We start from the raw sequence: 13713 nt of genomic DNA on the forward strand, positions 1-13713 counted from the left end.
AAAATTTGATTTCAAAGTCAATTATTCCCCAAAAATTTGTTTAAAATTCAGAATTCCATTAAAAATTCGATTTAAAATTCAATTTCACATGAAAATTTCGATTTTAACCTTAAAATTCCCGTTTAAAATTCAATTTTCGTTCAAATTTCCATCAAAATTCAAATTTCCTCCCCAAATCTGACCCAAAATTCAAATTTCCCTCCAAATTCCCAGTTCAATCCCATTTTGTAGCGGATTTGCAGCCCTCATTTGCATATCTGCATGTTAAACACCTTCATTTGAATACTTGAACCGTTTCCATGGCTTTTGACCCCAATTCTGTGCGTGACGTCATCACCCCCGTGACGTCATCACCCCCCTGTGACGTCATCACCCCAAGAAAGGCAAAGCAGGAGGCAAGGGCCTTAAGGAATCACTTTAATTCAGCTCATTTACATATTCATGAGACTCATTTACATACATCGAGCCCCTTCCCCTTCATGTTGTGGTGGTCTCAGCCCTATAGGGCTGGGTTAATGGGGGTCAATGGATGTGGGGCTGGGTTAATGGGGTTCTATGGATGTGGGGTGGCGTTAATGGGGGTCTATGGGGGTTAATGGGGTTCTATGGGGGTTAATGGGGGTCAATGGATGTGGGGCTGGGTTAATGGGGTTCTATGGATGTGGGGCTGCGTTAATGGGGTTCTATGGGGGTTAATGTGGGTTAATGGGGGTTCTATGGATGTGGGGCTGGGTTAATGGGTGTGAATGGATGTGGGGCTGGGTTAATGGGGGTCTATGGATATGGGGTTCGGTTAATGGGTGTCTATGGATGTGGGGCTGGGTTAATGGGGGTTAATGGGGTTCTATGGATGTGGGGCTGGGTTAATGGGGGTTAATGGGGTTTAATGGGGGTCAATGGATGTGGGGCTGGGTTAAAGGGGTTCTATGGATGTGGGGCTGGATTAATGGGGGTCTATGGGGGTTAATGGGGTTCTATGGATATGGGGCTGGGTTAATGGGGGTTAATGGGGTTTAATGGGGTTCTATGGATGTGGGGCTCCGTTAATGGGGGTTAATGGGGGTCTATGTGGGTTAATGGGGCTCTATGGATGTGGGGCTGGGTTAATGGGGTTCTATGGAGGTTAATGGGGGTCAATGGATGTGGGGCTGGGTTAATGGGGGGTCTATGGATGTGGGGCTGGGTTAATGGGGTTCTATGGATGTGGGGCTGCGTTAATGGGGGTCTATGGAGGTTAATGGAGGTTAATGGGGGTCAATGGATGTGGGGCACCCCATAGCCCCCCCTCAGCCCCACATCTCCCCCCTCCCCCTCCCCCATCCCGGGTCCTTTTACCTCCGGACCCGTGGCCCATTGCTCCTTCTGGTCCCTTCCATCCCCTGCGCATGCTCAGTCCAAGCTCCCTCACCCCATTGGCTGCTCCCCCCCTTAAAACCCCCTCCCTCCCTCCAGCAGCCAATCAGAAGCGTCCTAAGGGCTCTCGTCCCCCCCATCATAAGGATGAATGGGGAGGGACAAAGCTCCTCATAAAAGGCGGACGCTGATTGGTCAGCCTGAAGCTGGGGGGGGGGGTTGGTTGCTTAGCGACGCGATGCCCATGGAGCCGCAGGCGCTGATTGGCTGTTGCTTAGCAACGCGCGGAGGTCGACGCTCATTGGCTGTTGCCTGGCAACGTGGAAGCAGAGCGATGGGAGGGGCCTCGGTGCCATCGTGTGGCCATAGGCGGTACTGCAGGTGATGCACAATGGAGCCCTATGGAGAGCAACCCTGAGCCCCCATTGGTCACCATCAACGTGACGTCATCACTGACCCCAGGTCCCCATTGGTCACCATCAATCCCCAGTGTCCCCATTAACCCCAATGTCCCCATTGATCCCCTTCAATCCCCATTGATCCCATGTCCCCATTGGTCACCATCAACCCCAATGTCCCCATTAACCCCAATGTCCCCATTGATCCCCTTCAATCCCCATTGATCCCAGGTCCCCATTGGTCACCATCAACCCCAATGTCTCCATTAACCCCAATGTCCCCATTGATCCCATGTCCCCATTGACCCCCATCAACCCCAATGTCCCCAGTAACCCCAATATCCCCATCAACCCCAATGTCCCTATTGACCCCAATGTCCCCATTGACCCCCATCCCTTTGTCCCCATTGTCCCCTGATGCCACCACCCCCAATACCCCAAATGGCCCCAAAAGTCCCCTTTTTCAACACCATTTGTCTCCATTGCCCCATTTCTTGCCTTTTTTGGGGGGTTTCACCCCAAAACGACCCCCCCCATGTCCCACATCTCCCTGTGTCCTATTGGGGACAATTGGGGTCACCTCAACTTGTGCTGGGGGCTCCTATGGAGAAATGGGGCTCAGGGGGGGCAAACCCCCATACCCCATATCCCATACCCCATATCCCATACCCCATATACCCCATATCCCATACCCCATATCCCATATCCCATATCCCATACCCCACACCCCATACCCCATATCCCATATCCCATACCCCATACCCCATATCCCACACCCCATACCCCATATCCCACACCCCATACCCCATATCCCATACCCCATACCCCATACCCTATACCCCATACCCCATACCCCATATCCCATACCCCATACCCCATACCCTATACCCCATACCCCATATCCCATTATCCCATACCCCATACCCCATACCCCATTATCCCATACCCCATACCCCATATCCCATATCCCATATCCCACACCCCATATCCCATATCCCACACCCCATACCCCATGTTCCTCCGTACCTATGGGTCCCATCACCCCATAGCACCCACAAGTGGGGCCCTTGCTCCTTCTCCTTGAAGGTCAGTGCTGAGATAAGGCCCCATTAATGATTAACACACCCCACAGCTGCCCCATTGCCTGCCCCATAGCCTGCCCCATTGCCTGCCCCATTGCCTGCCCCACTGATAAGGGCCCTGCTGATAAGGGGAAGGACGTCAAGGACACGGCCCTATAGGGAGGGACCAGGCTTGGGGGTCACCTTGGGCTAGGGTATAAGGGGAGGCTGTGGGGCTGGGAGTGACTGGGAGCGACTGGGAGCAACTGGGAGTGACTGGGAGCAACTGGGAGCTGCCATGGGGAAGGAGGTGAGGGGGAGATGGGGGGAATGGGGGGGATGGAGGGATGATGGGATGGTGGGATGGAGGGATGGACATAGGGATGGACATAGGGATGGATGGATGGACATAGGGATGGACATAGGGATGGATGGATGGACATAGGGATGGAGGGATGGACATAGGGATGGACATAAGGATGGATAGAAGGACATAGGGATGCAGGGATGGACATAGGGATGGATGGACATAGGGATGGATGGACATACGGATGGATGGAGGGACATAGGGATGGACATAGGGATGAATGGACATAGGGATGGAGGGATGGACATAGGGATGGACATAGGGATGGACATAGGGATGGAGGGATGGACATAGGGATGGATGGATGGACATAGGGATGGACATAGGGATGGACATAGGGATGGACATAGGGATGGATGGACATAGGGATGGATGGACATAGGGATGGACATAGGGATGGAGGGATGGACATAGGGATGGATGGACATAGGGATGGATGGACATAGGGATGGACATAGGGATGGACATAGGGATGGACATAGGGATGGATGGATGGACATAGGGATGGACATAGGGATGGAGGGATGGACATAGGGATGGACATAGGGATGGACATAGGGATGGATGGACATAGGGATGGACATAGGGATGGATGGACATAGGGATGGATGGGTGGACATAGGGATGGACATAGGGATGGACATAGGGATGGACATAGGGATGGATGGATGGACATAGGGATGGACATAGGGATGGAGGGATGGACATAGGGATGGACATAGGGATGGACATAGGGATGGATGGACATAGGGATGGACATAGGGATAGAGGGATGATGATGATGATGACGTCACTGCCGATGATGACGTCACCGATGACGTCACTGATGACGTCACTGCCCCTGTCCCCCCTCTCCTGCCCAGAGCTATGAGATGTCCCCTAAGGGCAAAGCCGCAGGGAAGGGCAGAGGCCGCAGGGAGAAACTGGAGGACATGAAGAAGGAGATGGACATGGTGGGAGGAACTGGGAGGGACTGGGAGGCACTGGGAGGCACTGGGAGGAACTGGGAGGCAATGGGAGGCAATGGGAGGCACTGGGAGGCACTGGGAGGCACTGGGAGGCAATGGGAGGCAATGGAGGCAATGGGAGGCACTGGGAGGCAATGGGAGGCACTGGGAGGCACTGGGAGGCAATGGGAGGCACTGGGAGGCACTGGGAGGCACTGGGAGGCAATGGGAGGAACTGGGAGGCACTGGGAGGCAATGGGAGGCACTGGGAGGCACTGGGAGGCACTGGGAGGCACTGGGAGGCACTGGGAGGCACTGGGAGGCAATGGGAGGAACTGGGAGGCACTGGGAGGCAATGGGAGGCACTGGGAGGCACTGGGAGGCACTGGGAGGCAATGGGAGGCAATGGAGGCAATGGGAGGCACTGGGAGGCAATGGAGGCAATGGAGGCAATGGGAGGCACTGGGAGGCACTGGGAGGCACTGGGAGGCAATGGGAGGCAATGGGAGGCACTGGGAGGCAATGGAGGCAATGGGAGGCAATGGGAGGCACTGGGAGGCACTGGGAGTCAATGGAGGCAATGGGAGGCACTGGGAGGCAATGGGAGTCAATGGAGGCAATGGGAGGCACTGGGAGGCAATGGGAGTCAATGGAGGCAATGGGAGGCAATGGAGGCAATGGGAGGCAATGGGGGCACTGGGAGGTCCATACTGGGAGGGACTGGGAGGCACTGGGAGGTGAGAGGTCAGAGGTCGCTGTCCCCAGGATGACCACAAGCTGGACCTCAAGGACCTGGAGATCAAATACAGCACAAGTGTCACCAAGGTGAGATCATTGATCCCATTGATACCCATTGATACCCATTGATCCCCATTGACACCCATTGATCCCATTGATCCCCATTGATCCCCATTGACACCCATTGATCCCCATTGATCCCCATTGATCCCATTGATACACATTGATACCTATTGATACCCATTGATACCCATTGATACCCATTGATACCTATTGATACCCATTGACACCCATTGATCCCCATTGATCCCCATTGACTCCCATTGATCCCATTGATCCCCATTGATCCCCATTGACACCCATTGACCACACTGACACCCATTGAAAACCATAGATGCCCACTGACACCAATAGACCCCATTGACCCCCACTGATCCCCATTAACACCCATTGACCCCATTGACACCCATAGACCCCCATTGATACCCACTGATCCCCATTGACCCCATTGCGTCCCATAGACCCCCATTACCCCCATTGATTCCCATAGACACTCATTGATCCCCATTAACACCCATAGACCCCCATTGATACCCACTGATCCCCATTAACACCCATTGACCTCATTGACACCCATTGATCCCCATTGAGCCTCATAGATCCCCATATACCCATTGACACCCATAGACCCCCATTGATACCCACTGATCCCCATTGACCCCAATAGATCCCCATATACCCCAATGACACCCATTGACCCCCACTGATCCCCATTGATCCCCATTGATCCCATTAATCCCATTCCCCCCATTGATCCCCATTGACCCCCATTGACCCAATAGACCCCCATAGATCCCCATAGACCCTCATTGATTCCCATTGATCCCCATTAACACCCCTAGACCCCATAGACCCCATTGATACCCACTGAGTCCCATTGATCCCACTGATCCCATTACCCCCATTCCCCCCCATTGCCCCCCATAGACCCTCATTGACCCCCATTGCCCCCCATATACCCCCACTAACCCCCCCCCCCCCCCCCCAGGGCCTGTCCCCCCCCGCAGCCTCCGAGCGCCTGCTCCGGGACGGCCCCAACGAGCTCCGTCCCCCCAAGGGGACCCCCGAGTGGCTCAAGTTCGGGCGGCAGCTGGCGGGAGGCCTCCAGTGCCTCATGTGGGTCGCGGCCCTCATCTGCCTCATTGCCTATGGGGTGCAGGAGGGCGAGGGCCAGCGCGGCAGCGCCGACAACGTACGGGGGCTGTGGGGCTGGCTATGGGGCTGGGGGGCTATGGGGCTGGGGGCTATGGGGCACACATTCACCCCATAGAATCTATGGGGCACACATTCACCCCATAGAATCTATGGAGCACACATTCACCCCATAGAATCTATGGGGCTGAGGGGGTTCTATGGGGCACACGTTCACCCCATAGAATCTATGGGGCTGGGGGGGTTCTATGGGGCACACATTCACCCCATAGAATCTATGGGGCTGGGGGGTCTATGGGGCACACGTTCACCCCATAGAATCTATGGGGCTGGGGGGTTCTATGGGGCACACATTCACCCCATAGGATCTATGGGGCTGGGGGGGTCCTATGGGGCTGGGGGGTTTCTATGGGGCTGGGGGATTCCTATGGGGCTGGGGGCGGTGGGACCCACATTCACCCCATAGAATCTATGGGGCTGGAGGGTTCTATGGGGCTGGGGGGGTTCTATGGGGCTGGGGGCGATGGGGCACACATTCACCCCATAGAATCAATGGGGCTGGGGGGGGTTCTATGGGGCTGGGGGGTCCTATGGGGCTGGGGGGGTCCTATGGGGCTGGGGGGGTCCTATGGGGCTGGGGTGCGGTGGGACCCACATTCACCCCATAGACATCTATGGGGCTGGGGGGGTTCTATGGGGCTGGGAGGTCCTATGGGGCTGGGGGGGTCCTATGGGGCTGGGGGGTCCTATGGGGCTGCGGGGTTCTATGGGGCTGGAGGGGTCCTATGGGGCTGGGGGGGTTCTATGGGGCTGGGGGTTCTATGGGGCTGAGGGGGCCTATGGGGCTGGGGGGCGATGGGACCTACATCCATCCCTATAGGGGTCAATGGGGCAGAGAACAAAGGGGGGCTATTGGGGACCCACAGCCACCCCATAGACATCAATGGGGCTGGGGGGCAGTGGGACCCACACTCACCCCATAGACGTCAATGGGGCTGGGGGGCATTGGGACCCACACTCACCCCATAGACATCAATGGGGCTGGGGGGCAGTGGGACCCACACTCACCCCATAGACATCAATGGGGCTGGGGGGCATTGGGACCCACACTCACCCCATAGACATCAATGGGGCTGGGGGGCATTGGGACCCACACTCACCCCATAGACACCAATGGGGCTGGGGGGGGCATTGGGACCCACACTCACCCCATAGACGTCAATGGGGCTGGGGGGCATTGGGACCCACACTCACCCCATAGACATGAATGGGGCTGGGGGGCATTGGGACCCACACTCACCCCATAGACATCAATGGGGCTGGGGGGCATTGGGACCCACACTCACCCCATAGACACCAATGGGGTGATGCTCTGCCCCATAGCTGTACTTGGCCGTTGCCCTCATCGCTGTTGTCATGGTAACCGGATGCTTCGGGTACTACCAGGAGTTCAAGAGCACCAACATCATTGCCAGCTTCAAGAACCTGGTGCCGCAGGTGGGGGCTGTGGGCACCCTATAGATCATATAGGGGACATAGGGGCAGCCTATAGATCATATAGGGGACATAGAGGCATCCTATAGAGACCATAGGGGCACCCTATAGATCATATAGGGGACATAGGGGCATCCTATAGAGACCATAGGGGCACCCTATAGATCATATAGGGGACATAGGGACATCATATAGGGACCATAGGGGCATCCTATAGATCATATAGGGGCCATAGGGACACCCTATAGATCATATAGAGACCATAGGGGCATCCTATAGATCATATAGGGGCCATAGGGGCATCCTATAGATCATATAGGGACCATAGGGGCGCCCTATAGATCATATAGGGGACATAGGGACATCCTGTAGATCATATAGGGGACATAGGGGCAGCCTATAGATCATATAGGGGACATAGGGGCACCCTATAGATCATATAGGGGCTATGGGGCACCCTATAGATTATATAGGGGCCATAGGGACATCATATAGGGACCATAGGGGCATCCTATACAGCTTATAGGGACCATAGGGACATCGTATACAGCATATAGAGACTATAGGGGCATTCTATACATCATATAGGGACCATAGGGGCACCCTATGCATCATATAGGGACCATAGGGGCATCCTATACATCACATAAAGACCATAGGAACATTGTATACAGCATATAGAGACCATCATATAGAACCCCATAGGGGCATCTCCATGTAGAACCGATATGGACCTTACCTTCACCCTATAGATCCCCTATGGACTTCACCTTCAATCTATAGACCCCCATATGGACCTCTCCTTCACCCCATAGACCCCATATGGAACTCACCATCACCCCATAGACCTTCATATGGACCTCAACTTCACCCTACAGATCCCCTATGGACCTCACCCTCACCCTATAGACCTCACCTTCACTCTATAGATCCCATATGAACCTCACCTTCACCCTATAGACTCCATATGGACCTCACTCTCACCCTATAGACCCCACCTTCACCCTATAGACACCCATATAGACCTCACCTTCACCCTATAGACCCCCCTATGGACCTCACCTTCACCCTATAGACCCCATATGGAGATCACCTCCAATCTATAGACCCCATATGGACCTCACCATCACCCTATAGACCTCACCTTCACCCCATACACCTCTATGGGGCTCACCCTATAGACCCCATAGATCACTATGGGTCCCATTGCCCCCAGCAAGCCACAGTGATCCGGGATGGAGAGAAGCTCCAGGTTAATGCCAATGAGCTGGTGGTTGGAGACCTGGTGGAGATCAAGGGGGGAGACAGAGTCCCTGCTGACATCAGGGTGATCATGGCACAGGGATGTAAGGTGGGAATGGGATGGGAATGGGATGGGGATGGGATGGGGATGGGATGGGGATGGGGATGGGATGGGGATGGGATGGGATGGGATGGGGATGGGATGGGAATGGGGATGGGATGGGGATGGGATGGGGATGGGATGGGGATGGGATGGGATGGGGATGGGATGGGAATGGGGATGGGATGGGATGGGGATGGGATGGGATGGGATGGGAATGGGGATGGGATGGGATGGGGATGGGATGGGATGGGATGGGATGGGGATGGGGATGGGATGGGGATGGGATGGGATGGGATGGGATGGGGATGGGGATGGGATGGGATGGGATGGGATGGGATGGGATGGGGATGGGATGGGATGGGATGGGATGGGATTGGATGGGGATGGGATGGGATGGGATGGGGATGGGATGGGGATGGGATGGGATGGGGATGGATGGAGATGATGGAGATGAATGGGGATGAATGGGGATGGATGGGGATGGATGTCAATGGATGTCGATGGATGTGGATGGATGTGGATGGACGTCAATGGACGTCAATGGGCGTCAATGGATGCCAATGGATGTCAATGGATGTCAATGGATATCAATGGACATCAATGGACGTCAATGGATGTCAATGGATGTCAATGGGTGTCAATAGACGTCAATGGACGTCAATGGGTGTGAATGGATGTCAATGGATGTCAATGGATGTCAATGGGTGTCAATGGATGTCTATGGATGTCAATGGGTGTCAATGGATGTCAATGGATGTCAATGGGTGTCAATGGATGTCAATGGGTGTCAATGGATGTCAATGGATGTCAATGGATGTCAATGGGTGTCAATGGATGTCAATGGATGTCAATGGATGTCAATGGACATCAATGGACGTCAATGGATGTCAATGGATGTCAATGGGTGTCAATAGACGTCAATGGACGTCAATGGGTGTGAATGGATGTCAATGGATGTCAATGGATGTCAATGGGTGTCAATGGGTGTCAATGGACATCAATGGATGTCAATGGATGTCAATGGACGTCAATGGATGTCAATGGGTGTCAATGGGTGTCAATGGACATCAATGGATGTCAATGGATGACAATGGACATCAATGGATGTCAATGGATGTCAATGGGTGTCAATGGGTGTCAATGGATGTCAATGGATGTCAATGGATGTCAATGGGTGTCAATGGACATCAATGGATGTCAATGGATGTCAATGGGTGTCAATGGACATCAATGGATGTCAATGGGTGTCAATGGACGTCAATGGATGTCAATGGATGTCAATGGATGTCAATGGATGTCAATGGATGTCAATGGATGATGGATGTCAATGGATGTCAATGGATGTCAATGGATGATGGATGTCAATGGATGTCAATGGACGTCAATGGACATCAATGGATGTCAATGGGTGTCAATGGATGTCAATGGACGTCAATGGACGTCAATGGGTGTCAATGGATGTCAATGGGTGTCAATGGGTGTCAATGGATGTCAATGGGTGTCAATGGGTGTCAATGGATGTCAATGGGTGTCAATGGGTGTCAATGGATGTCAATGGGTGTCAATGGGTGTCAATGGACATCAATGGGTGTCTCCAGCCCCACATCCACGGCTCCATCACCTCCATCCTCATCCTCTCCAGGTGGATAACTCATCCCTGACGGGGGAGTCGGAGCCTCAGACCAGGTCCCCTGAGTGCAGCCATGAGTCCCCCCTGGAGACCAGGAACATTGCCTTCTTCTCCACCATGTGCCTGGAGGGTGGGTGCCATGGTAACCTATGGGTGACACCATAACCTATGGGTGCCATGGTAACCTATGGGTGTCATAGGAACCTATGGGTGCCAATACACCTATGGGTGCCATAGGAACCTATGGGTGCCATGGTAACCTATGGGTGCCAATACACCTATGGGTGCCATAGGAACCTATGGGTGCCATGGTAACCTATGGGTGTCATAGGAACATATGGGTGTCATAGTAACATATGGGTGCCATGGTAACCTATGGGTGCCATAGGAACCTATGGGTGCCATAGGAACATATGGGTGCCATAGGAACCTATGGGTGCCATGGTAACCTATGGGTGCCATAGTAACCTATGGATGCCATGGTAACATATGGGTGCCATAGGAACCTATGGGTGCCATAGGAACCTATGGGTGTCATGGTAACCTATGGGTGCCATGGTAACCTATGGGTGCCATGGGAACCTATGGGTGCCATGGGAACCTACGGGTGCCATAGTAACATATGGGTGCTACCATAACCTATGGGTGCTACCAGCACTTATGGGGCCCAACATCACCTGTGGGTCCCATCAAGACCTTTGGGTACCTCAAGTCCCTTTAGGTCCCACCAAGCCCCATTAGACCTCATCACCCCCATTAGACCCCATTACACCCCACCAACCCCATTAGATCCAACCAACCCCATCACCTGCCACCAACCCTATTAGATCCCATTACACCCCATTAGACCCCATTACACTCCATTACACCCCATTACACCCTATTACACCCCATTAGACCCCATTACACCCCACCACCCCCATTAGTTCCCACCAACCCCATTACACCCCACCAACCCCATTCCACCCCACCAACCCCATTAGCCCCCATCCCACCCATCCCACCCCATTACCCCCATTACCCCCCATCCCACCCCATCACCCCCATCCCACCCCATCCCACCCATCCCACCCCATTCCACCCCATTACACCCCATCCCACCCCATTCCACCCCACCAACCCCATTAAACCCCATTAGACCTCATTCCACCCCATTACCCCCATTACCCCCCATTCCACCCCATCCCATCCCATTCCACCCCATTACACCCCATTACAGCCCCATTAAACCCCAGTATCCCCCATTCCACCCCATCCCACCCCATTACACCCCATTAGCCCCCATTACACCCTATTAGACTCCACCCCATTACCCCATTCCCCCCCCTAGGCACAGCCCTGGGCACCGTGATCAACACCGGTGACCGCACCATCATCGGCCGCATCGCCAGCCTGGCCTCTGGGGTGGACAACGAGCAGACCCCAATAGCCATCGAGATCGAGCACTTCGTGGACATCATTGCTGGCCTGGCCATCCTCTTTGGGGCCACCTTCTTTGTGGTGGCCATGCTCATTGGGTACCCCTTCCTTAGGGCTATGGTCTTCTTCATGGCCATCGTGGTGGCCTATGTGCCCGAGGGGCTGCTGGCCACTGTCACGGTAAGGGGTGGGAGAGGACAAGGGGGGAGCCATGGGGTGCATTGGGTTCCATTGGGTCCCATTGAGTCCATTGGGTCCCATCGAGTCCATTGGGTTCCATCGAGTCCATTGGGTTCCATCGAGTCCAGTGGGTTCCATTGAGTCCCAGTGGGGTCCCACTAAGTCCATTGGATCCCATTGAGTCCATTGGATCCCATTGAGTCCATTGGGGTTCCATTGAGTCTACTGGATCCCATTGAGTCCATTGGGTCCCATCAAGTCCATTGGGTCCCATTGAGTCCCAGTGAGGTCCCACTAAGTCCATTGGGTTCCATTGGGTCCCATTGAGTCCATTGGATCCCATTGAGTCCATTGGGTCCCATTGAGTCCATTGGATCCCATTGAGTCCATTTGGTTCCATTGAGTCCCAGTGAGGTCCCACTAAGTCCATTGGGTGCCATCGAGTCCATTGGGTTCCATTGAGTCCATTGGGTTCCATTGAGTCCCAGTGAGGTCCCATCGAGTCCAGTGGGTTCCATTGAGTTCATTGAGTGCCATTGAGTCCATTGGGTTCCATTGAGTCCATTGGGTTCCATTGAGTTCATTGGGTTCCATTGAGTCCATTGGGTTCCATTGGGTTCCATTGAGTTCATTAGGTTCCATTGAGTCCATTGAGTCCATTGGGTCCCATTGAGTCCATTGAGTTCCATTGAGTCTATTGGGTTCCATCAAGTCCCAGTGAGGTCCCACTAAGTCCATTGGGGTCCATCGAGTTCATTGGGTTCCATCGAGTCCATTGGGTTCCATCAAGTCCCAGTGAGGTCCCATTGAGTCCATTGAGTTCCATCAAGTCCGTTGGGTTCCATCAAGTCCCAGTGAGGTCCCACTAAGTCCATGGGGTCCCATCGAGTCTACTGGATCCCATCGAGTCCATTGGGTCCTATTGAGTCCATTGGGTTCCATCAAGTCCCAATGAGGTCCCACTAAGTCCATTGGTTCCCATTGAGTCCATTGGGGGTCATTGAGTCCATTGAGTCCCATTGAGTCCATTGAGTTCCATCGAGTCCCAGTGAGGTCCCACTAAGTCCATTGGGGTCCATTGGGTCCCATTGAGTCCATTGGGTCCCATTGAGTCCATTGGGTCCCATTGAGTCCCAGTGAGGTCCCACTAAGTCCATTGGGTTCCATTGAGTCCCGTCGAGTCCATTGGGTCCCATTGGATCCCATCGAGTCCACTGGGTCCCATTGAGTCCCTATATGTCCCAGGTGTGCCTGTCGCTGACTGCCAAGCGCCTGGCACGCAAGAACTGTGTGGTGAAGAACCTGGAGGCCGTGGAGACCTTGGGCTCCTATGGGATCCCTATGTTCCCTATGGCTCCCATCCCATGTCCCCTATGGGATCCCTATGGTCCCTATGGGTTCCATCCCATATTATGGCTCTTATGGGAGTCCTTATGGTCTTGATGGACCCATGGAACCCATATGGGTCTCTTGATGTTCCTATGGGTCCCATTCAATCCCATGGGTCCTATGGGAGTCCTTATAGTCTTGATGGACCCATGGAACCCATATGGGTCTCTTGATGTCCCC

The 13713-nt window shown here is 54.0% G+C and overlaps 1 protein-coding gene across 1 annotated transcript in view; it reads left to right on the forward strand.

The window, feature by feature from the left end:
• Positions 1-4051: 4051 nt before the first annotated feature.
• ATP4A (ATPase H+/K+ transporting subunit alpha) overlaps positions 4052-13713 on the forward strand; it is a 35038-nt gene continuing 25376 nt past the window's right edge. Inside the window, exons 1-7 of the mRNA XM_034072282.1 lie at positions 4052-4132; positions 4892-4951; positions 5913-6116; positions 7460-7573; positions 8787-8921; positions 10558-10675; positions 11876-12144. Coding sequence (XP_033928173.1) covers positions 4052-4132; positions 4892-4951; positions 5913-6116; positions 7460-7573; positions 8787-8921; positions 10558-10675; positions 11876-12144 — 981 coding nt within the window. The remainder of the gene's footprint in view (positions 4133-4891; positions 4952-5912; positions 6117-7459; positions 7574-8786; positions 8922-10557; positions 10676-11875; positions 12145-13713) is intronic.

The sequence above is a fragment of the Melopsittacus undulatus genome, chromosome 26, assembly GCF_012275295.1.
Source record: "Melopsittacus undulatus isolate bMelUnd1 chromosome 26, bMelUnd1.mat.Z, whole genome shotgun sequence".
NCBI lineage: Eukaryota > Metazoa > Chordata > Aves > Psittaciformes > Psittaculidae > Melopsittacus > Melopsittacus undulatus.